This window comes from Emys orbicularis, chromosome 11 (assembly GCF_028017835.1).
Source record: "Emys orbicularis isolate rEmyOrb1 chromosome 11, rEmyOrb1.hap1, whole genome shotgun sequence".
Lineage (NCBI taxonomy): Eukaryota > Metazoa > Chordata > Testudines > Emydidae > Emys > Emys orbicularis.
In genome coordinates this window covers 45,206,701-45,232,604 of record NC_088693.1, presented here as the reverse complement: position 1 = coordinate 45,232,604, position 25,904 = coordinate 45,206,701, and the positions used below count along the sequence as shown (strand labels likewise).

General features: G+C 41.7%; 1 protein-coding gene across 4 annotated transcripts in view; it reads left to right on the top strand.

Moving 5' to 3' along the window:
- ZNF385B (zinc finger protein 385B) overlaps positions 1 to 25,904 on the top strand; it is a 230,306-nt gene that overhangs the window by 45,270 nt on the left and 159,132 nt on the right. For 2 of the 4 annotated variants that reach the window (XM_065413603.1, XM_065413601.1), the window contains exon 3: positions 16 to 37. The exons of 1 other annotated variant lie outside the window; for it this stretch is intronic. In XM_065413603.1, coding sequence (XP_065269675.1) covers positions 16 to 37 — 22 coding nt within the window. Of the gene's footprint in view, positions 1 to 15; positions 38 to 6,727; positions 6,737 to 25,904 lie in introns of all 4 variants that reach the window. One more of the 4 variants, XM_065413604.1, reaches the window with a different exon arrangement.

Here is a 25,904-nt window from a genome sequence, read left to right as displayed (position 1 = left end):
TGCTTGTTTCCTGAGCCCAATAGCAACAGTTCACCATGTGCAGCTGCTCTGTGAATGTCAACATCAATCTTGAATTTTCTTTCCATGGCACTGAGCAAGGCAAGTAGCATGGATTCCTGTTCAAATTCACAGCTCATGAAATACTGCAGAATCATCCATGTTGTGTTCATAACGCTTATCTCAAGACTGGTGAGCAGTGCAGGATCTATGCTTTCAGGCAGAGATGGTGGGCACAAAGTTTACAGGGGCAGTTGGAAATCGGTGCAAAGTGCAGTCAGAAGCCCTTGGAATTATGGGACAGAGAGAACTGCATCATGCGGGCGGTGATCCTGCCCATATGATGCACTGCGATCCATTCCCAGAACTCCTAGCTGGAGAAGGTGGCGATTTGAACAGTGGGATAGCTACCCATGGTGTACTGCTATCTCTGTCGGTGCCAGAGCGCCAACTATGGATGAGCTCTGCTGACACAAGGAATGTTGTGTGAACATGCACAAGCAATGTAATTACAGTGCTTTGATTGTCAACATAACCTAAGTCGATTTAACTATAGTGGCCACAGTGATGGCTTTAACTTCCTGATACTAATGTGGGGCTTGTGTTGTGATTATTTGGTGTTTTGGTAATGCCTAGAGGCCCCAGATCAGCTGAGATCTGGGTCCAATGGTACTAGGCACTGTAAAAACATAGAGTAAGACAGTCTCTGCCTTAAAGAGTTTAAAATATGATTTGAAACCATATTCAGTCAGTCTGTGCTTACAAATAGTTTGAAGGAACAGGGGAGGATAGGACAAGTAAATAGTAATAAGAAAATAACAAGCATTGGCCATAGGCCAGCTATTTGCCCAGCTATATGGCTTCCAGTTTGCTCTAATTTCTTTATAAAGTACATTGATTGGAGAAATATCAGACGCTACCATTGGCTGTCTAGCCATTCTGAGTTGTCACTTCTTTGTAGACATCACAGTAGAGGTGGGACTTGAAGATTTTGAAGGAGATGGGTGAGTAGCAGCTATGCAGACTTGTTCTAGGAGGGTGTACCATGCATAAGATTCAGCATAAATAAGCACACTTACAGGAGAAGCACACTAGCTGGTGATGGAGACTGGTATTAGTAGCATAACAGAAGGGAGAAGATACTTTGTGAAGGACTTTAAAGGTAACACTGGACACCAAAGCAGCCGCAGTATCAATGTTTACTATCATCAGGTCAGAGCTCTTCAACCATGCAACTCTCATAATCAAAATCTAGGTAATAGATAGGTCTGAATTACTTGCCCCAAAGCTGCAGACTTAACTGAAAGCAGTTTACAGAAGTGTGCTTGTCTTTAACACTCAGATGCTCAACTCCCAATGGGGTCTAAACCAAAATAAATCCATTTTACCCTGTATAAAACTTATACAGGATAAACTCGTGAATTGTTCGCCCTCTATAACAGATAGAGAGAGATGCACAGCTGTTTGCCAGCCGCACCCCCCCCCCCCCAGGTATTAATACATACTCTGGGTTAATTAATAAGTAAAAAGTGATTTTATTAAATACAGAAAGTAGGATTTCAGTGATTCCAAGTAGTAACAGATAGAACAAAGTGAATTACCAAGCAAAATAAAATAAAACATGCAAGTCTATGTCTAATACAGTAAGAAACTGAATACAGATAAAATTTCACCCTCAGAGATGTTCCAATAGGTTTCTTTCACAGACTGGATGCCTCCCTAGTCTGGGCACAATCCTTTCCCCAGCCCTTGTTCCAGCTCAGGTGGTAGCTAGGGGATTCTTCATGATGGCTCCTCCTTTTCTCTCTTCCACCCACTTATATATCTTTTGCTTAAGACAGGAATCCTTTGTCCCTCTGGGTTCCCACCCCCCCGTTCTCAATGGAAAAGCACCAGGTTAAAGATGGATTCCAGTTCAGATGACATGATCCCATGTCACTGTAAGACTTCATTACCTGCTTGCCAGCACACACGTATACAGGAAGACTTACAGGTAAAACAGAGCCATCTGCAGTCAATTGTCCTGGTTAATGGGAGTCATCAAGATTCCAAACCACCATTAATGGCCCACACTTTGCATAATTACAATAGGCCCTCAGAGTTATATTTCATATTTCTAGTTTCAGATACAAGAGTGTTACATTTATACAAATAGGATGATCACACTCAGTAGATTATAAGCTTTGTAATGATACCATACAATAGACATTTTGCATGAAGCATATTCCAGTTACATTAGCATATTTTCATAAAATCATATAAAGTGCAACGTCTGTGTCCATCAATATATCTGTAGTATCATTATAGTATCTAAGTACTAGTTTCCATTAGTTTGACCATAATTTTTTTCCAGTTTATTCCCTTCTGCTTTAAATTAACTGGACAGATTCTGATGTCACTTACACCTGTATAAATAATTAGTAATGCCTTTGAATCCAATGGGATTATAAAACAATGACCCAAAATGTGGTTTTGGGTCAGAATCTGACCCAAAATACTTAAAGAAGCAAAGAAACACACATTGATAAGTAACAAGGCAAAGCATAAGTTAACTGTGGAGCCAGTGTAAATATTGGAATAAACTGGATTCAGTGTTGAAAAGAATGTGCCTGAGAGATACACTAGCAATATCAGAAAAGAACCTGAAGGACAATCTATTGATTTTATTCTTATCTTGATGACCTTGTAGTTTGAGTTAATGGTTTCTAAGCTAGACTGAAAAGTTACAGGACAAGTCTCCAGTCAAGGAGAGAGGGTTATTTAGAGCAGAAACATAAACCCAGTATTTTTCCATTATATAAAGCATTAATACAAAATTGAATTTCCCCATATTTAGAGGGGATTGTGATGTTTTCAGAGTTTGTAGCTATGAGCCTGACACAGTTCAGCTGTATTAAATATTTTTTCCTTTTTAATGACATAGCTGGGAGGTCCTCTGATATAGTAAATAAGCATCATTTATTTGTAGCTAATATAAATCGTTGATAAAATTGGTTACTGTTATCTGAAAAAGATAGGAGCTTATTGATCAAAAAAACCAGGCTGTTACTTATTATGGCATTCTTGATATCCTGTTAAGCAAGAATATATGTCTGTGTATGTGTGTATTCTGCAAACGTGTGTACAAACATGTACAAGACTGGAGCCGTCCCTGGAAACCAGAGAGTGCAGGGACAGAAGTTGAATCTCGCCCCAGCTTGGAGAGTACAAGATGATGATGATTCTTTGCGGAGATCCTCAGCTGATGAAATTTCAAGGTTAATCTTAATACCCACTCACCCCTTGCACAGAGAAGTGAATTCTTCTTTACTGTCTTTATGCATAATACTGATACCAAGAAATTTGGTACCATGACTTCTGTTAGTTGGAGATGACAATGTTCTCAATTCCTTAACCTATTTATTGTTAACTGTGGAAGGAGTCAGAAGTGGAAGATCAAGAAGCACCAAGGGATAAAATAATTGCAATTCTTCAAACAATTGTATCTGTCTTGAAAATAGAAAAAAAACCCTAGATCTCATTGGCATAATTATGGGCTTTGCTAGTGGCTATTAAGGGATATTCTCGTAGGAAATACTTTACCCTTGCCCCTTCAAAAGATTTGATGTTAGTTGAACAAGATTTAATTCAACCAGTTTTTATTAACCAAGACCACAAGCCCTAATTCCAAAATGTGCAGCCCAGAGCACAGTAATTATCCATTTTTTAAAAAAAATTCCTGATGGAAAGCTCTTCAGCTAAGTACAGATAAGGGGGAAATCATGTTAAAGGGGTGGGTGTTTTTTCCTTACTAAAGAGCTGAAGAAAAATTGAAACTACATCAGAAGAAGATATAATTCTACTGACTCAGACACTTGGCTTTATCTTTCAGGACTTTAAATTACTTTGGGTATTTTTCTTAGAGAGGTTAAGCACTAAGGCCCTAATTTGTGCTTTAGAATGTCTGTAACTTTGCCAGTGAATAGTCCCTTTGGCTTTAAAGAAAAGTAAAACAGAAAAACAAAACAACAACCCCCCCCTAAAATAAAGTATAAAATCTTGTTTCTACCATGCTAAGGGCATGGCTGTATTATAACAAAAGCAGAACCAATGTACCTAATAATAACAGTAAGTGGTTATTTTATTAAAATTCTTTCAAATGCAAATTAATTCTCATTTTAACAGTGTGCACAAATTAACTGTTACTCTCTCATACAACATACACATAGTGAGGTTTAAAAATCTCTTATCACCCCTGTCGCTTAATTCTCTGATCTGCACAGTGAACTGAGACAGTAAATCTAGTAGATTTTTTCAGATTAATTTGCTGTATCAATGGTTGATCTCTAGATTCATGAGCTAGTATAATTGGATGAAAACTACCTTTCTGCTTTTCATTTGGATATTAGAGATAATGCAGTGTGTTTAAAGAGTGGAGGGGTAGGTATGGCTGTTTAACGCACTTCTCAACTTTACAGGCCATTTTCATCAATATTGCTTACCAAGGGATGGCTGGATTGATCTGATCCTATTTATCTAAATTTCTTGATAGGTGCAGTAGCTGCATCATCTTTATTAACTCTTTCACAGCTGAATACTTTCAGATAATACCAACATACATGTGTTGGCATGTATATCAAGTACATGTTGATATTTTGTGCAGCTTAATTGAGAATCAATAGGAGACTGCCACAGAGATAAAAATATTTTTATTTTTTGAACTGAATGCGCTCTGTATGATAAAATATATCACTACCATGTCGTACCTCAAATACTCCACAAGACTCGCTTCTACCATTTATTTATTTAGCGTTTACATATTTGCCAACCAAGCAATAGCGTCTTTAGCGGCCAAGTGGAGCTCTTCTACCATAATGTCTATGATAAATTCCCAATTGTGTGGGGGGTGGGGTGGGAGGGGGATTAAAAATCCCACCTGTTGTGTTGTGAATGGAGTTTATTTGGGGGTTTTGTTTTTGTTGTATTTAAATTATTTCAAAGGCACCCAGAGTAGCAAATGGGTTCCTGTTTGTGTTGTGCTATAAACCGCAGTTAATAAGTAAATAACTGAGATCTATAATTACTGATATCAAAATATCTCATGTTTATCTATGTGCACACAGCTGGTCTATGTAAGCACATATTCCTGGCACTGTTCACTTTGTACATCTGTTTGTTACACTCACTTGTAGTGGCTTGTCTTAATTTTTATTGTAAACACTTCGAGGCAGGAACTGTACTTCTGTGTGTTTGCTTGAGTTAGCTTGTTTAGTTGCCACTTTGCAAATAACAATTGCACACTACACTAGATCCAAGGTACACCAGAATTCATCTTTAAAGTTGATTTTTTCCCCCTTGTAAGTGTGAATTATATGTGCTAGTTCCCTCCCAGTTCACATAGTTATCGGTGTGCCTGTAGTGATATTAGGTTTTTTTCTGGTCTATTCGAGTGTCAATGGTTCTTAAATTGTAAAGATTGTATTTTCAGTCAGCTGCAAAAATAAGGTCCTATCTACATAGGAAAGTGTTACCAGTTATACAAGTATAGCCCACCGATGTGGACACTCTTATTCAAATATAAGATAATCTTGTTTGTTTTGTTTAGCTTAAATCCCTTCCCAAGCAACAGAACCTAAACTGCCAAAAGTAACTCTAATACTGGAATATGTGGGGATGGGTGGGAGTTATACTGGTAAAACTCATATCCGTTTCAATATAGTTTCATACAAAAAAAAATCTTTCCTACATTGCAAACAATGAGCCAAATCCTGAAAATATAGGATATAGGGCATTTAAGGACTTTAGGAATTGACCCTGAATTTTATGAATTGAAGGAGTACAATTCCCAGTGAGATAGGAGTCTGGAATGTTGATGAGTACATTTACAAATCTGAATTGATTGACTGTTATCTGCTGGAGAAAATGCCTGATTTCTGAGTGTGGGGGAGGAGTAGTATGGGGTATGCAATGTTACATGCCGATTGTAATTCACAAGGCAACGTTGGGGGTGATATTTTTTGTCAGGGTAGTTATAAAAAGGAGAGAGAAAATAAAAGCATAATGGTGGTTTCTGTTGGTTGTCTCCTTACTTTAGCAACAAAGACTCAAGACTGTAAGTTACCATCTTTCTCTCCTTGCTGAACTACACCAGCCTGTTACGTTTGACTATAGTCATATTTTTAAAATTCAAAGACACACATTGATTTGCTTTAACTTATTGTCACACTGGATCTTCAGAAAAAATATTTTATTTTAAAGAATAGATGTTTTAAAATGTTTCTCAACTAGAAGTTAAATTTTAATATTGTGGGTATGCCAAGTCATATTTCAACTTATGATAGTTTAGTCATAGGGATGATGGGTTTAACTCCATTTTCTTTTTCTCAGGGATCTTTACACAGGGCATATGCTTAATAGGTTATAATCACTTCACACAGCCTGCAGAGATCTTTGCAAGTAGCTAATATCAAAATAGATGGCAATTTCCCCTTACAGGTTGATAGCTATAGACTTCATGAGATTTCTTGATGCTATTTTAATGCACTAGTACTGTATGCTAAATTTAGATCTTCTATTACTGGAGATAACTGCTCCACTTCTACAGATTGTGGTAGATTTAGACACTATATTTCTGTCAAGCTGTGCAACTTGCAGTGTGCACTTGTTTAAACAAGTAACTCCACACATATAAGGCTACAAATCCCCAGACAATTCAGTGGGTGTTTTTCAAGAGTAAAGGCTACAGGATAAGGCCTTTACTGTATTTGATAACAAGTGTTAATTTAACATTCCTGTGACATTTTTTTAATCTCAGTTGTTTGACATAAGGCTTTCTTTTTCAGTTTAGCTTGGGAGGTAGGGCCAAATGCATCCCTGGTGTAACTCTATTGAAATCAATTGAGTTGCACTAGGGATGAGTATGGCCCAGGATACCTATTTAAATAGACAATTGAATGTGTTATTACTGTCATTCATAGGAAGGCTGAGCTCTCAACTGGAATAAAATATGTTTACAACAACTGGAAAGAGAATATATTAATATCATGTCATTTACAGCTGCCATTATTAGCTGCCATAAAGAGGTCTGATAGCTTTCAGTAGCAGATGTACATACAGTAGCACAAAATATACAGCATTTTCCATGACAGTAGTTGTTGCAAAAATGGCTAATTAAGCACATTTTCTCTTGCTAAGTTTTGTTTGGGAGTTCTTGGGAACCATCAGTTTGGGTATATGGCCAGCTAATGCTCAAAGAGGAATACGGGGTTTCTTACCGTGGGAAATTGTCCATGTCTCCCTAACAGAAGGCAAGGTGTTAGGCTCTGCCAAAAAAACAGTTGTGAGGTCATGCTTCAGAAGCAATATTTTGATGCTAATAACCTTGCCAACCTTTTTATAACTCTGGCTTTGTATAACGTGCTATTTTTGTGTGCAAGGTTGATGAGAGGTTGTGGCAAAGCAGCTCTGGCATTACCTAGAGTCCTCAGATTTCAATCTGGTTTTTAAACCTGGCTGTGGTACAAAGGTAGCACTTATCTCACTGGTCAATCATCTTCTCTTGGCAAAGGTCAAACACTAAGTGCTTGTGTTGATTCTTTGATGCAAATGAATGTGAGTTGTTGACTGGTTGCACACTTTGGCAGGGATAGACAAAGTAGTAAGTGTGTGTCTCTGTTATTACCTCTAAGAGGGCTAAGAAGAAATTGTTGGGCTATTGCTTATCTGCCCTGAAAATTATCTCACGTGGGACCTTGCAAGGTTCTCTTCTGTCATCCCTCCTATGCAATGTCTATTTGAAGCCTCCAGTAGTGTGATTTGGGCTGCAGTGGCATCAATGTATTGAGGATAGAGATAATGCAGTCTGTTGGCTGACTCATTCTGGAGCTTAGATGAGGGGTAGCTGACTGAAGCTCAAACCAGAGAAGATAAAATTGATACTGATTGGCTGGGAAAAGCACTGGGAGGAGATGGCAGAGCTAATATCTGCCCCCTTGATTGAGAGGGTTCTCCTGCCATTTGTCTGTACAAAGTGTACAAGCTAGAAATCCTCTTGGTTTTCTGGTTTCTTTTTAAAGAAGTAATCAAGAGGGTTTAGTAAGGAGGTTGCAGCCTTTCATTTCAGATGTAGTCTTTTATGATTTACCAGCTACATATTGGATTACTGCAATGCACTGTATGTGAGGCTTCCCCTGAAGACCACCTGGAAGCCTTCTGTTAGTGCAGAATGAAGCTGCCCACTTAATTAGCCATGTTTCTCACTAGTAGCCGATAGCCACTAATCTCTGTATCCTACACTGACATCCAATTTGTTTCCATGTACAACTCAAGGTGTTAATTTTGAGAAATAAAGCTCCATATAGCCTCAGTCCTGTCTTAGAGAGAGTTTTTATGTTGCATCTTCACAATTTATTTTAACTGAATCATTCAAGCTAACAGGTTCCAGAATTACCCATCTGGGGGGAGGATATATTGTGTAACAAGCTTCTGTGCAGACCCTTGTTCCTCCAGTTGGTCTGAGAGCACCCAAGTTCTTTGACTTTCAGGGCACACTGCAAGACCTAGTTATTTACACAGGCTTTTCCCCACCTGGATGATATTCTAAATTGTTGTTACTTCTATGTATATTTTCCTTTTCAATAGAAATGTTATCAGCGTCCTATAGCTACTCGGAGTTCTTCTATCCTTTATTCTCTTGACTTCATCTGGTCAATCAATAGTCTTAAAACTACAATTGAGACATACCTTTGATTTGGCTGTATGTATATAAATTGTTTAGATTTTTATTAAGTGAACCTATAACTTTAAAATGGGCAACTCTGCAGTTTTCACATCTGGTTTCTGATGGACTTGGAAAAGAATGTTTAGGAAAAAAATAGTAATTAATATATCCATTTATTTTTATAATTTAGACTATCAAACTAGGAAGGGGAATTACATGCAACTCTAACTCTTAAGTTTAACCCTTTTGTTGCCAGTCCTCCACTGCACCTACTGTGGTGCCATCTTTCCATTAAAATCAATGAAATAATAGAATACCTAATGTGTTCAATAGAACAGCAGGTGCACTTGACCTAGAAATACCTGGAACATGTGGAAGCAGTAAAAATAGTGCCCTACTTTTAAATAATTGCAGCTAGTCTCAAGAAGAAATAGGGTTTTTTTTAAAAAAAAAAAGGAAATGAAGGAATTTATTTTAACTGGTAGTACTATAGTACAATAAAGAAGTGTAAAATATTATGTCAATCTGTTGAAGATACAAATCCCTGTGTATTTAAAAAATAAAAAGATGGACCACTACTGTTTTACTACATTAAACTGCATTTGATGTTAGTGAGTATGGCATGGTGCTGCTAACTGCATCGGGCAGAGGGGTGCACAGATATCATTGGAATGTCTTGTGGTATAGGAGGCCAACAATACAAAAAAGCTTCCAGGACTTGGGTCTTAATCCATATAACCAAAAACAATCCATACAATCACGCGTAAGGGTAGCATAGCAGAGACAAAAACTCTACTGGAGCAGCCAGGAGGCTATAGGAGGGGGGTAAGTAGCACTGCTATTAAACTCACGCTCTTCTGAGTTATGCTCCTACCTAAAGACATTTTTGCAAAAATCTTATTGGACATTAATAGCACTCGTGTTCCTAACTCACTTAACTGCTTTTGAAAATTTCTCCGATACATAAACTAAATATTTAATTACTATTGTTGTATCCCAATAATGTGTACAAGGCCCATCCAAAAACCAGGCCTCTTGTGCTAGACCAGGGGTGGGCAAACTTTTTGGCCAGAGGGCCACGTCTGGGTGGGGAAATTGCATGCAGGGCCATGAATGTAGGGCTGGGTGTGGGGAGGGGGTGCGGTGTTCAGGAAGGGGCTCAGAGCAAGGGGTTGGGGTGCAGGAGAGATGCAGGATGTACCAGGGGTCTCGGGGCAGGGGGTTGGGGTGTAGGAGGGTGCAGCAGGGGGTGGGGTGCAGGAGGTTGAGGTGCAGGAGGAGTTCGGGGTGTGGGCTCTGGTCTGGTGCCGCTTACCTGGAGTGGCTCCGGGGTGGCAGTGGCTTGCAGCAGGGCTAAGACAGGCTCCCTGCCTGGCCCCGCGCCGTTCCCGGTAGCGGCCGGCACCATGTCCCTCTGGCCCCTGGGGGAGGCAGAGGGCTCCGTGCGCTGCCCTCGCCTGTGGGTATCTCCCCCGAAGCTCCCATTCCCGGCCAATGGGAGCTGCGGGGGGGCACGGTGTTTGCAGGCGAGGGCAGCACGCAGAGCCCTCTGCTCCCTCTCCACCAGGGGCCACAGGGACGTGGTGCCGGCCGCTACCGGGAGCGGCGCGGGGCCCGCGGCGCCACAGGGGTGACAATCCTGCAGGGCCGTATTCGGCCCATGGGCTGTAGTTTGCCCACCCCTGTGCTAGACTGTGTACAAACACATAGTGATAGACAGTCCTTGCCCTGAAAAGCTTCCTGTCCAAATTCTAGACTTTCCCAAGGCATGTTCACTTGCTGAAAAGTTTTCTATAGTGTGTGTGTGTGTGTGTGTGTGTGTGTGTGTGTGTGTGTGTGTGTGTGTGTGTGTTGAGTTTTGAAAGAAAACTATATAGCCCCAAACTGGGAGTTGTCTATTTTTCTTCCACTTCATGCAGCAATACATATAGAGATTTTATAAACATGGAGACTAGTATAAATTAGGGGATGCACTTTGTTTAAATTATCTTGGTATTAGGCAGTGACCCCTTTTTTGTCTGTTTTTAATGTGGTGCTATCATTTATAAGTCTGCATGAGCTCCATCTGGTGGCCAATCTGAAGTCCCTGGCTGTGTATTTTCTCCTCTTGATTAAAATCTTGGTCTGTCCTTTCAGCCAGGATTGGCCTTAGTGTTTTTTGTGAACTTGTGATGCAGTTTTTCACCCAGTCATCCCCCCCATAACCAATTCCTCTTCACTATCCTCTGTGCCACTATTCACAGGGTTTCCCGAAGGATATTTGGTGATAGTTAACATGCAAGATGAGTTTGGGCCCCCCTAATTTATCTGCCATTTAATAAAAAATACAAGAGGAATTCTTCATATCAACACCAGGCTTCTGCTGCAGGAGATGGGGAGTCTAGCTGCTCCATGTGTAACTAATTGCCAACATTTACAACAGTTTTACAGTTGTCCATTCTTGAAAAATCTACTCACCCAGGATGAACAGAGATTTTTCCAAGGCAAGGGCCATCATCCTCTTTTGCACAACTTAAGTTTCTGTGTGCGTGCGTGCATGTGTGTGTGTAATAAAAATCCACCCCCATGATGTCTGTAAAGAAAACCTTACAAATATGGACTCAGTATAAACTGATGCGGTTCTGTTTTAAGTGTCCAGCCATTCAGCTCCCGTGCTGCTGCTCCCAAGTTGCAGCAGAATGAAATACTGACTAGTGTCTCCTCCGTGACTACTGCCACAATTCAGAACCCTGCAGGAGAGAGTCAATATGACAAGCATCATCAGATCAGTTGAAATTCTGCTGCTTGGGGAAGCTGCCAGAAGGTTGGGGATTCAAGTAGTAAAGAAGCACCGCTACTCCAAACATTCTCCGCAGCTAAGATGCTTTGGGGTGGAAGTGGTGGAACAGACAGTGCTCTGTTACAGTTAATTACCCCATACAACCAGCACAGTTGCTTTACTCCTGTAAATAGTATCAGTGAGATGTGCAGGTTTCTTTGGCTGTGTTTAGTAGGCTTCATTTTCTGCCTAGTAGGCGGTTAGTACATATTTTTTTTTTTTTTTTAAATCCCTGGAAATAAGACAAGGGAATGGGAACTGCTAGGCCTTTGTGCATTGAAAGATTTTATGTATGTTTTAGCATGTTACAAACCTTAATCACGGTACTTCTGTGAGGTTGGTAAATATCTCCATCTTATAAATGGTGAAACCAAGAAAGTATGTGACTTGGCTGAAGCCATAGAGACTGTCAATGTGTAACCATAATTACCGTGTTGAGTTTCTTGCTCTGAACTTAAACTTTGTGCACACTGGCCTTTTTATTAATGTAGATGTACCGGTGCAAATCCTTAGTGTAGAGGTGGTGTGCTCCACGGTGTAAACCAAGACTTGGAAACGGGGGTAAGCTGCACCACCACAACTCACGCTTTACACTGGTGCAGCATGGCTACAGGAGGATAAAGCCCCCAGTGGAGAGAAGGCCTGAGTCTAATAGACCAAGCTCCCTCTCAGGCTATTGAGCTGTCTGTTAGGGCCAGAGGAGGAAACACTACACAGCTGAACCAGTTTTCTCTGCTGAGCATAGTCAGCTGGGTGGAAGTCGGCAGTAGTTTTACAGCTATAGCACTAACCCCCACAACTGGAAATTAGTCTAGGGTTCTTCAAATTGATCTGTGTGAAAATTGAGATTGTCAGGAGATTTCCGGGATCACAAATCACTGGAGATCCCTAGCTGCAGCCCCTGAATGCCAGCACTCTCTGTGGCTGAATCCAGAATGCCAAAATCAAACCTCAGAGAAGTGTTTTAATTAACAAAACTGTTTTCTGTTTTATTCTACTAGAATAGAGTAAAATAAATCCTCACTATTTTTCGAAGCAAACAGAAAACATGTTTCATAATGTATATTTTACAAGTGCAAAAACGTAGGGCCTTGTCTTCACTGAGAGGGCTTTGCCAGTGTAGCTATACTGGTATAACCATAGTTACAGTGGTGTAATTACATCCACAATAGGGCTCGTAGCTATGTCAGTAAAAAATCAGAGCCCTAAGCAACATAGTGTTACCAGTTTAACTTAAGTGTATACCAGGCCTAAGCTCCTAATTAAAGGGCCTGACTTGCATGGTGCTGATGCAGTGACCTGACCAGCCTAGGCTATGCTAACTGTAAGGAGAGGTGGAGGCAAACAAAGACAAAGGGGTTAACTTAACATTTTTAGAACTCTATAAGGGAAAACCCAAACATTGTATCAGAAGGATAAGTAATAGAGAACATTTCCCAAGACGATTTACAATAATACCAACATACTAACCTTTGTGAACTTGAACTTGCTACTCCTTACTCTGTGCAATTTAATACCAAACACATGATAAACAAGAACAAAAGACATTACCCAACAATATACCTTGTCACTTCAGAGAAGAATCAACTTTTCTTCTCCTTGGCTATAAGTCCAGCTCCACTCTTGCGATGCTATTCATTGCTTTCCTTCATCTTGAAGTTCTCCTTAGGCTATGTCTACACTAGAGAGCTTACAGTGGCATCGCTGTACCGATGCAGCTGCGCTGCTGTAAGGTCTCTCGTGTAGTCACTCAATGCCAACGGGAGCGCTCTCTCCCGTCGGCATAATTAAACCACCCCCAATGAGCAGTGGTAGGTATGTCAGTGGGAGAAGTTCTCCCGACGACTTAGCACTGTGCACACTACCACTTATGCCAGAGTATCTTGTGTCACTCAGGGGGGTGGAATATTGACCCCCCTGAGCGACAGAACTTTTTGCCGACATAAGTGTTAGCATAGTCATGGCTTCAGATTCGATGTTCCTGTGGCTGCACCTCTTTGTACAGATTTTATGCACAAATGGGTTTTTTTCACCTAGTGGGCCCTCACTTGTCCATTAGACACTTTTGAAATGTATTTCTCCAATAGATGTTCACACAGTCATTCTCTCTGTTCATATACTTTCGATTCTTTGTAGGTGGGCTTCCTGTTTACTGTTTTTAGGCTCTTTTTTCATCTAACACAACTTTTTGATCATGTCCCTTTTTTGCCCGTTATATTTCCTTCCAGTTTTTCCCCCTTGATTCATTCTCTCCTTTTCTCTCTACTTCCCTTCTCTTAATAGCCTCTGCTCACATACCCAGATCTATTTTTTCTGCTTTTCTTGACCTGAAATCTTTCCTGTTTCCCTTCTTTCTTCCTCTTCACTTCTCAGTCCCTTGTTTTTATGTCCTGTTCTTTTGTTTTATCATCTCACCTCCCACCCCAGCTGGGTTCATCCTCTAGTTCAGCATCATGATTCTTCTCTTTCCCTCCGTCTTCTCTAACAGCCTTTTCCAACTGTCCCCTTTTGGGTGGACTCCAAGCCTCCTCCCCAGCTCAAACTGCCCTCTCACTGGTGTCTACACTGAAAGCACTACAGTGGCGCAGCTGTGCTGCTGTATCTTTTTAAGTGTAGACCAGTCCCAAGTGCCTGCAAGCTCCAATAAAGACAGAGCGCCTGATTTTCAAAGGGGCTGAGTACTCACTGCACTCATTAACTTCAGGTGGAGTTGTGGGTATTTAGCACTTCTGAAAATCAGGCCCAATGGCAGTTGAGAACACTTAACACCTTACAGGATTGGTCCCTAAATTAGGGAAAAGAAAGATCAGTCACATAAAGGACGTGGTACTCAAGTTGGAATAGGGCTAAATAATTGAAATAGCCAAGTTAAATGAGATTTTTTGGCTCAGATATTCAAAATGTGTGTCTGTTGTATGGCAAAAAACTGGCACATAAGTTGCATATCTATTTTCCAACTCCTGTATGTAATGGGTTAAAATTACAGAAAGAGTGCAAATCCCACCTCCCTCCTGTCTCCTCCTCCCCGCCCCCACCTTCACATACCTATGTTGGCCCTTTGCAGAAGGGGGCAGAGGACTGCAGCGCTATGATTCTATTCAGGCAAATAAAATCTTCCAAGAAAATCTGTGTGAACAGATGCCATTCTAATTGGGCAATTCTAGATGACGGAAATTCATGATTAATAAAATAAATAAAATTTGATTGTTTAAAATTCATAAAATACATCGGGAATGATCTTATTCACTGCTACTAGTGATTAATCACCTCTAGGGGGTTTGGATTCATTGAGTGAATAGCCTTACAAAGAATTAAAGATCCCTTGAGCATAAACTGTCCTGTAGGAATATAGCTGTTAGTTCTTTTTACATCTTCTAGACCATCATGCATAAATGTGTATGACACAAAGGCCACTTGGGGTCTCAGTCAGAAACTTAGAGGTCAAACTCACAGGACTGAAATTTTTACCCAGACTGGAAAAAAATTACATCATACATATTGCAAATAATCTTTCAGGCAGGGGGCTTATTGAACATAACATGAACTTAGACGTAGTATTTCAAGGTGAAATAATCATCATATGAGGTGTCGCTTTGATTTAGAGCTGCAGTAGTATACCCTGCATGAAATTCATTTGACATGATAGTATTCTATCAGTTTTAGAAGCTATAGAGCCAACTAATATATAGTTTTTCCTGCAAGTTTAGAGAGAGTGGGCTGAAAATAAATTGCTTTTGTATTATTGTGTCTGTGCTATTCTATCAAGGGCCAAATTATCAGCCAGAGTTCTATCCACTCTACAGTTATTCATGCACACTTTTGGGGGTATATTCGTGTGTTCATTGCAGGTGTTGACAGGTGTTGCAAACATGCACCCCCACTAAAATTTCTAACAACTGTGTGCACATCTGTACCCACTACTCCATTAGGTTACATTTTATAGGTGCAAATTCAGACATTAATTCTGATTATTGCAGCTATTTGCATTTGTAAAGTCTACCTGTACAATTTTGTGCTAGCTGCCAAAAAAAAATTAATTGTATCTCATGTTAAAGGAGACCAATGTCAATTAATTAATTAGAATTGTAAATAAATTATTTATTTTGGCTTCATTACACAAGGTTAAAACAAAAATGAACTGCTAGCTGTTGCCATAGAAATCATACAATAGAAATCATTGAAATGTAGGACTGATACATCATTTAGTCCAGTCCCCTGCACTGGGGCAGGACTAAGTATTATCTAAACCACTGGTTCTCAACCCAGAGGGCCGTGAGCAGGTTTCAGGGAGTCTGCCAGTGATTGGTCTTCAGCCCTTGTCATGGGGCTCCATCCAGCCAAGCTGCTGTAGAATCCATCTTGGATCTCTCTTTTTCTGTCAGTCCCAGGTGAGAGCTGTTCTCTCTCTGTGGGCCCAGTTCTTAGCTTTGCCTTCTGTCACCTCTCTGTCCATTGTCTTCCTCCTCCAAAGCTAGGCTGAGTTCATGGTTCTTCCTGTTGGAGTTCCCTGTGAGGTGTCAGTTGTTAAGTCAATGGGGTTCACATTGTCTTTCCAGATCCTTGGTTGATATAAAGGCAGGTTCGAGGCAGGCTTTTATGACCCATTCACATTACCTCAGACAGTTATGTTGCACAAACTCCTCATGTCTCCTGCTGTGCCCCAAGAGCAGCATTTTAACCTTTCTGCACCTATTAGGTAGCAATAACAAGTTAAGTAAGTCACTGTCTTGCATATAATTCATAAAAATATTACAGAAAATTCCCACTTCTGTCACAACCCGCCATTGTGTCCTGTTCTGGAGGGAATACCTAGAATAGAATCATTTTTAATGTCTTTGCCCATTAAAACCTTAACCTTTCAGCTAAGACTGCCAACACCATTACCTACTGTGGTATGAATACTTGTGCACTGGGAATTGAAACAAGGCTATCGATTCTTTCACATAGCCCCTAACCAAGCGCCAGAAGATAACTTTTGGTTACTACCAGCATGAGCTGCATTTGAAAACGCCAAAGGTTCTATTATATTATCCATTGTTTGAGTCTCCCAGAAAGACCTATTCCTGCTTATTTAGATGCATCACCCTGACATTAATCTACTTACATTGATTTGCTTCACATACATTTTTTTTTATCTGATTCTCTGCTGTGTCCAGATGCTTCTTTCTATTTTTAATGTAAAACTTCATTTTGAAACTCCCAAGGGAAAGGCGAAAGAATACTAGGAATGTTTTTAATGAGTTTGTCCGTAAACCAGGGGATTAGCGTGATATAAGCTTCTGTTAGCTGCTCTTATAGAGTACCTGGATATGTCATGTCATTTGTTTCTTATGGATTCATTTTCTCAGTATAACTGACATTATGTGCTGATATTTCCTTCATGCATAGAACTTTTTGGCACGCTAGTCCCTTTTTCTCTCTCATGCATAAGCCTCTTATGGTTTTTGGGAGGATTTGAATGAAGTTTCATGGTACATTACCATTCAGGAGCCACATCATAAACTTGCTTTTTTTCATGTTAGTGCGGATGCCTTTCAAATTTTTGTGTCGTCAATCTGACACTTTTTGGTCACTGTAACCTACTCTGCTTCTATTTGTCATGTGAATTCATGATCAGTTTGCTAATTCGTATTTCCTCTTAACAGCGAGAGGAACATGCTGATAAATTACATGCTGATAAATTGTTATTGTATTGTTTCTATTCTGCCAAAGCAGTCACTGTATTATTTCCATATTTCTGATGTCAAGGGGGTGAACTTCAAAAGTAGTCAGAGTTCCTTTCAAGATATTCACAATTGTGAAGCCAAAATCTTCCCTGAGAAATGTGTGTGCAGCTCTGACTGAAATAAGTGGGAGTCCCACACATGCATACCAGGTTACGTTTTGTCTCCCAAGGGTTCAAGGACCTTCTCTTGGCATGCCAAGAATTCCCCCTTTTTCTTCCCCCTATCAACACTCCTCCTCGTCTTCCTCAGCCCACAGTGCCCTATGACGAAAGAGCTGGACAGGCCCTTCTCCTTAGTCTGACCTTGCAACTCTTTACATCTACCTTTGGGAATTACTAGAGAATGACAGTTGGGTTTCATACCTTACAGTGATTAAGTACCCTGCAGTTCCAGTATCCAAACCGCATTGGACTGTTACTAGATACCAGGTGTTCCTGTATTATACTTCCCTATTATATAGCTTTAAACTAGTGTATAAGACTCGTGTGTAGTCTTGCATTAGTGCAATTTGGGAGTAATTCCATTGCAGTTAAGCACTAGTATAACTCCATTAACTAGTGATAATCAAGTCCCTAATATACAAAATTGATGTTTTGTAATCCCCCCTTGCTTATCTGTATACAGATTACTTAGATTTTGATTCATTTATTGTGGGTTAGAGTAACAATAGCGATCAGCATATACCAATTTGAGTTGGAGGCGGCGGGGGGCATAAAAGCCTTTTCTTAATCTTTCATTCTCTGAATTTGCAAACCATTCTCCACACTTCAGTGATACCTGGTATGGTACTACAGCACTTTCCATCATAAATGCCTTCTACAGTCATTGAGGTACTATATCTTCATATAATTTGTAGCACAAGATCCAAAGTAGAAAAGAAATGTGTTGCTTCTCTTACACAACTGCAAAGCAATGACTAATTGCAATGGTTTCCAACATTTGTTATCTAGAGCTGCTGAAGATAAGTTCATAGCCAAACAGATCTTGGGTCAAAACAGCAAGTGATTTGAAGTGACTGAGTTGCACTGTAATCATTGGTACTCCATGCACATGTAAGAGTTTAAATCAAGAGAGAGTCCTGTGGCACCTTTAAGACTAACAGCTGTATTGGAGCATAAGCTTTTGTGGAGCATAAGCTTTCACCCACAAAAGCTTATGCTCCAATACATCTGTTAGTCTTAAAGGTGCCACAGGACTCCCTGTTGCTTTTTACAGATCCAGACTAACACGGCTACCCCTCTGATATGTAAGAGTTTGTGTGTGAAGATTCCTTTGCAGGATTGGGACGAAGTCCGCTAAAGTGAGATGAATTGCATAGGGCCACACTGTGCCAGGCCATTATACTGGTGTGTATAGGAAAGGGGAGCATGTTGCACTTCCTAAAGGGTGTAGCAATAGGTGTGTTTCCCCGCTATGTGCTGCGGGGAGCCATTATGAGGCAAAATTCCTCCTGATACCCTCTTTGGTGCAGGGCTGTTCTGCACTTCCCCTAATGTAGAACTGTGCTTTAAAGGCAAAATTAAGCCCACAGGAGTCAATTTAATAATGATACAAGTCTATTTTCCTTGGATAAAAGCCATAAACTGAAACAGGAATGTTTTATTTATATTTGTTAGCATGCAGCAAGCTACAAACAGGTCTAAAGATTAATAAGATGTTTATAAAATGTTTCTGGCAAACCCACATAAAGTAAATGCACAAAGGAACAGCAACAAACAAAACACAGGAGTTTGGTAGAAGAATGACAGTGGCTAGAGGTGGTTGTCCCTTTTGTATACTCCCCACCTTTGCTTGAGTCACTCACTTTCTATGTAGAGAAATATAGTTCCCTTGGGGGTCTTTGTAGATATCATCTGGGGTTTGCCGAGGGAGAAATGGATATACCAGTGATTACCATGAAAGCCATTTGACTTTAATGTTCTCCTGCCCTAGTTCTATGTCTGACAGTGGAGACACATGGTCTGAATGCTCATATGCACAGAACCAATATTTGGTACATCTGAGGGTTGGGTTGCTTTCTGCCTTCCCATCTTCCTCCAATCCTGGGCCATAATTTAGAGTAATCTCAACACTGCTCTAAATTGCACTAAAATTACACCTTGAGGTTGCTAACATGGTGGTGATCCACAGAGTGCAGCATGTTCCAGACCGGTTTCAGTTCCAAAGAGATGCTGAAAGCACTGCAAGTTGAACAAATGGAACTTTATTAAACCCTTTAGACTGCTCTGTCCAGGTGGCTGAGTTGTTTCCAGCCCGCTTCCATGGAGCGCTGTCAATAATAATTTTTCCACGGAACATGGGCTCTCTGACTCCAGTTCCATGATCATGATACATCTTCCGTATTTTACAAACATTTAAATATAAATATTAAAAACAAATAATTGACATCCAGACTCCCGCCCTATATTACTTAGATCAGAGGTTGCTAGCGCACAGCTGAGTTGGCGTCACTTCTTTACCACAGACTCGGCTGTTTGTGTGGTCTTTGAGAGCAGGCAACCAGACCAGGAGTGATCTATCTCTGTTTCCAAGTCTAGCAAACCATCTCTCTGTGGAGTCTCCTCCCCCACTGTTGAGTTGGCCTCTGGATGGTTCTCTCTCTCTCTCTCTCTCTCTCCCCATTCTGATCCTCTCAGTAGTTTCTCTGGGTGTTTGTCTGTGGGCTCATAAATGACTACTGTTCCTTTGGAGCCCTTATTCCCTCTTGCACAGTCACCTTGTGTGACCTAGTTGCCAATGCACAACTCCTTTATACCACTCCTTCTGTTGACTCTCTAAAGGCTGGATCTTCACAGGATTCTTGGCTGAACTGTCATACTCTAGTGCCTGTTTTCTCTGATTGGCAACCATCTCCTCTTAGTGTCTCCATCCTTAGCCTGCAACAGGTCATCTTTCATTGATAGCAGTGTTTTGGTCCATTGTCCCATCAGTGCCTGTGGCAGACTGTTTTGGCACCCTTGTGCCAGGGATGATGTGTGGTAGTCAAACTCGCATTTGTGCAAATTCCCTGAATTCTTCTGAGAGAAATTGGGGTTCATTATAAGTGAATACAGCATGTGGCATCCGCTGTCTTGGAAAGTGGGCTTTCAATTTCCTTATCGCTGACTCAGTTCTGGTATAAGGCAGGCATAGACATTCCAAAAATTTGAATAGTAGTCCACTGTAATCAAGTACAGTATTGTTTTTCCCTTGTAGGTCAATAAGTCCACTTCCACCTTTCCCCATGGTTGTATGGGCTTCATAGCCCTCTCTGGTGGTCAAAGGCTTTGAGGTTACGCAGATGTGTAATTTACCTGATTGCTTCTTTACCACCACCATGCTGCTTATCCAGGCTATACTGGCCTCTATAGATACTATGATACCCCTGTTCTGCTGACTTTCAAGCTCCTTGCATACTGGGTTAGGTAGTGGCACTGGAATTTACCTTCATGGTAAGCACACAGGTTCCACTGTTGGGTCTATTTCCAGTCACAGCTTTCCTTTGAGGCACCTGTCTCCTTTGAAAACATCCCCGTATGATGTTTCATTGTCCATGAGACTTCCCCTTTTGTTTCTTGTACTGCAGCTGTACAGTTCTGATATTCCATCCTGATCAGATTTATGGCTTGTATGACTGTATTCTCAAGAGGGGTCTTACCATCCACCACCACAAACCTGAGTTGTATAGTCTGTAATTTTTTGGGTTAGTTACTAAAAGGTCACATTCTCCTATGGGCTGTATTGTGCACTCATGTATTAGATTGCGCCTGCTCTTTAATATGTCTTACTTATCTAATTCATCCCAAGGAGTCACATTGCAGAAGGCCCCACTATCCAGCTGAAATTGCACAGGGCATTTCCCTATGAACATGGTTGCGTGGACAGTACAGTATACTTGTGTTTATACAAAACCCTATTATCTGAACCTCCACATATCTGAATCCTTTCCTTGTTCCCCATGTATCTCATGCTGGGGGACAAGGAAGGGCTTTGGATAATATGGAGGTTCAGATGATAGAGTAGAGACCCTTAGACATGACTGCGAGGAGGCTGACCCCCAGCTGTGGAGGAGGCCACCCTGCTTCTGAATGGCTCCTGTGGCAGTGCAGGGAGTCCTCTATAACCCTGCTGTCATGGGAGTGAGCAGGGCCATGACACTAGAGCTACAGAAGGCTCCCTGCAGCAGGACCATTGGCACTTGATCCTTGCAGGCGCAAGGTGCAGAGAAGGCTCCAGTCTTTTCTGGGGTAGAGTAGAGTCCTGGCCAAGGGGTCTCTGCTCTGCCCTATGCCATGTGTCAGCAGGGATAGGGTGTCACTGGCCCTATGGCAGTGCAGGGAGCCCTCTGCAGCCCTGCTGTCTCAGGAGTGAGTGAGAAGGGCAGAACAGAAACCCTGCTGGCCAGGGCTGTGAGGAGAAGGATGACGAGCTCCTGGCCATGGGGGAGGCTGCTCCACTGCTGAACTTCTCTTCCCTTTTGATTATCCAAATAAAATGCGTGTCCTCCATGCTATTTGGTTAATCGTGACTATACTGTATAGAGGAGGACTGGGGCTCAGGTTTCCTCCTGAAATATTACACAAGACACTATTTAAAAAGGAATAGCAAGTATTTTACTATATGCTCTCATATTAGAAACAAAATTGGACACAACTACTGTATATAACGTGCATTACAGTTGTCCGGTATTGTTCAATTTCCTTCTTTCTGCACACCATTTTCCCTTTTACCTAAGGGAAAAACATCAATTAAAAAGTGTAAACAAAATAACTTGCTACAAATTATGTTCAGCTAGGAAAGATTGTTTGTTTAAATAAAATGTTTCAGACTGTAAAGATGATCACAAACTGTGTGTGAGCTTTATTTTTATTCTATGAGTCTGTTGCAGTAAGTGGTTGCAACTCTGTTGCAAGCAAAGGGGATGCTTATACCAACAGTGAATGCAGTCCTCTGTTTGTTCCCTGAAAATGCTGTATCTTCCATTTAGACATATTTGGAGTGAAAAGGCTTGATGTTATTTCTTTGCCTTGAACTGCTAGCACAAAACAGAATATTACTTGGCACTAGACATGCAACATCTGCCAAATTGATCACCTAGGGGAATCTCATTTCCTGAGTCATTTAAAAGGAAATTCTTTATCACCACAAGTGGAATAAAGGGATTTCCCAGGTTTAAAATTGTCTGTCATCAGAAGGATTTACTGCTCATTGATATATTATAACTTTGCACTAGAAGACGTGACCACTGGCTTAAGAGGATGTCTCTGAAGATGAGCAATGATCCTATCTTCCAAAATAGTTGTTATTCTTGATTGCATTATGCATAAACATATTGTACAGTAAAGCATACACTCATTTATCTACCTAGGCATTTATGACTCATCACTGTAGTGTTTGAGCCCCAAATATGGATCAAAGCCCTATACTTCAGCTACAGATCATAAAGGTGGAATTCTTGTGGTGAAAGGATGATGAAGATTCTGAGGCAGAAAGGTTGAATATATATTATAGCATTACAGTCAAGCCTCAAACAGTTAACTTTGATTCTCTCCAGCTCAAGTTTTATCACTAGATAGAGGCAGGGCTGTCCCTAGCCATTTTGGTGCCCTATGCAGCCACTGCGTGGGGGGCTGTGTGGGGCCACAGGCCTCCGGTCCCAACCAGCTCCGCTCTGCTCCTCTGGCTCCCAGCCTTGGGGGGCAGTGGGGAACTGTCCCCCAGCACTCGCCAGCGGCACGGCTGGGAGCCAGGCAAGTGAAGCAGGCTGGGGCTGGGTCGCTCCACTTACCATGCGGTGAGTGCAGGCCCGTCCCCTGCAGCAATCCTCAGGGGAGTGGGGGTGGAGCAGGGTGGGGCTGGGGCGGGGAAGGGGCGGGGGCCTGGGGAAGAGGCGGAGCAGGGGCTGGAGCAGCACGCAGCTGTGCAGGGCACCAGGAAATGTGTGGTGCCCCACGCAGCTGCATACTTTGCATATGGGTAAGGATGGCCCTGGATAGAGACGTAGCAGGCCAAATTATACCCTCTGCTATATCTATCTATATCTATATATCCCCATTATTTTCACGTTGTCCCTTCCCTGAGAACCTATGCATCCTGTTTGCCTGCTGTGAGTTTGTATAGGTTGGCAGAGAGGATATAATCTGAGTGCAGTGTAGATGAGGCCTGCAGATCCTCTGGTGCCATGATAATGCATGAGATAGAAAGACCCAGATGTGTGTGTGGCTGGCCATTAGGAAAAAAAACTTCTTAGTGTGACACTGTAATATATAAGTACTTACCATTGAATTCATGTAAATCCCAAGGGCTAGATTTATGGAGGGAAAGTTATTCAGTGTTCAAGCATGCAAAGAGAGAGCCATGATAGTACAACATTCATGCTTTATTCCTTCCTGCTCTGTCATCAAGCTTTCCTGAAAGTAGAGTTCTCAAAGTTCCACCTAGATGTTACCCTATACACAAGCTTATCATCACACTATACCACTCCCTACTGGGAAGCTATCCTAGCAAAGGGAATTTTTTTTCTTGGGAGGAGAGCGTGCTTTGCAACTTACAACAGCAGAGTTTTGTGTACGTTTTGGTGAATTTTAGGTTATTTTCTCTCTTGCCTCTATTAGAGAAACAGTAACAGCCAGCAATATTAATGCACTATTACCAATGTTCAAAATAGCACTTTTCAAACCTACACAGATATTGGATATGTGCCTGATATTAAAGTGCAGTACAATAACAGAGCATAAACATAAATAACATTTCTTTACAGGCACAGACTGGGCTGGGGTGCAACTGGGTATTTGCCCGGTGGCTGCTTCATCCGTTAGACCACTAAGCTGCTCTACTCCCACATGACTGTGCTGAGTGCATGCCCTGCAAGCACCTTCAGACACCTTCTGCAAGAAAACCAGAACCTTCCCTCCTAGCAGCTGCTGCTTGAATTTTGGCAGGGGAGCTGAAGAGGCAGTCTGGCTTACCAACAACCTTCCCCCCATTCTACGAGATGCACAGACCTACTTACTGTACACACTTACCAGAGCTGAGACAATCTCAGAGTGGAAGCAGATGGATTTATTTATTTATTTATTTATTTATTGAGAGGAAAGTGTGGGGTGGGAGGGCAGATGGACTTTTGAGGGGAGAGGAGACGGAGTTTCATAGTAGTGTGTGACGGAAGATGAATGTTTGCTGGGGAGGAGAAGTGCGCACCGGAGAGAGGAAAGCAGCAGAATTTGATAGAAATCATGTATGTGTAGATAACTTTTATTTTAAACAGCTTAATGATGTAAACTTTTGAGCGTTGCTTTAAAAGATTTGACCCCGGCTGGTGCTAAGCCTGCTAATCCAGCACTGAGCACCTACTTAGAAAGCTGTGTATGGCTTATTTTGTCATCTTCCATTTTTTCTCCCCTCCCATCTTTGATTCATGTACTTCCATCTTACTGTTTTCTTCTGCTTCCCTTCCTTTCTCACTTTCTTCACTGCTCTTTGCTTTCTTTGAAAAGTAGGGTCACATTTCCTCCTATTTTTCCTCTATCCCACTGGTTTTATTCTTATGCTGTCTACCCTACTTCCTCTCTCATATTACATTGTATATTCCCACTTAGAGCCCTTCTTCTGTTCTCTTTGTCCTCTTATCCCTTCTGTATTCCATTGTTTATCCTTCGTTCTTTCTCCTCTTGGCATAACCACCTTTTTCTTATTACTCTTTCGCTTATCAAGTCCTCCACATCCCCACTCCATGGTCCCTTCTTTCCCTGACTCATTGGAGTTCACCCTCTCTCTAATTCCCTGCTCCCCTTGGGAAGATGTTGCTGCCAAGGATGAGACAAGTGGTGAGCTCCCTCTCTTCCTCTGACCTCTATATACTCCCCTTCTCTGTTTTCTGAGGACTGCTGCTGCCTCTGCCATTGTTGAAGAGAAGAGTGGGTACCTCTTACTCTGCCCACTGCTCAGTCATAGGCGGCTGCTGGCTGGCAATCTCTTCCCCCTGGCTCCTGGAGGCCACAATAACAATTTGGAGGAGGACAGCTGGTGGCTGGGAGGACATTTGCTGTGAGTTTAGGGCCGATGGTATACCCCCACAAGATTCTTTTCAGGTAAGAAATGCTCATGGGTGCTCAAAAACCATGGGCCTGTGAGCCTCTGGGCAGGTCCTAAAAAGGGGAGTTTGGAACTTTTCCTAATTAACGTTGTGTATTCCCACCACAAAACTCTTAAACTGAAATCAGTTTTACATTTTGAAGGCAGGCTCCAGTACACAAAAGGTTAAAAATGAAAGGTGAGATTCACAGTGAACTTTGCAAGCCCCAAAGGCTTACTCTGCCCCCACCACAGAGATTTGGAAGCTGAACTATCCTCTCTAACACTGATCGCTCCTGAGTGGGTTTGATGTATACTGCTGGTGGGCGGAGGGAGGGGGCAGTGTGGGGAATGGTGCCAAGCTGTCCTCTGCACTTACCTGCTGTGTAGTTAAAACAGAAGATGCTGAGTTCCAGTGCCATCAGTCTAGTAGCCAGGGCCGCTGAGAGCGGGTTCGGGCCCCCATGAAAAAAAATTTTCGGACCCCCCAGCAAGGGCGGACTGGCTAAAGAGGGCCAACGAGGGGGGGGAAGCCGGGCCCCGGGCTCCCTTCCGGACTGCCGGGCCCTGGTAATTTGTACCGGCTTCCCCCCCATCTCGTTGGCCCTGCTAG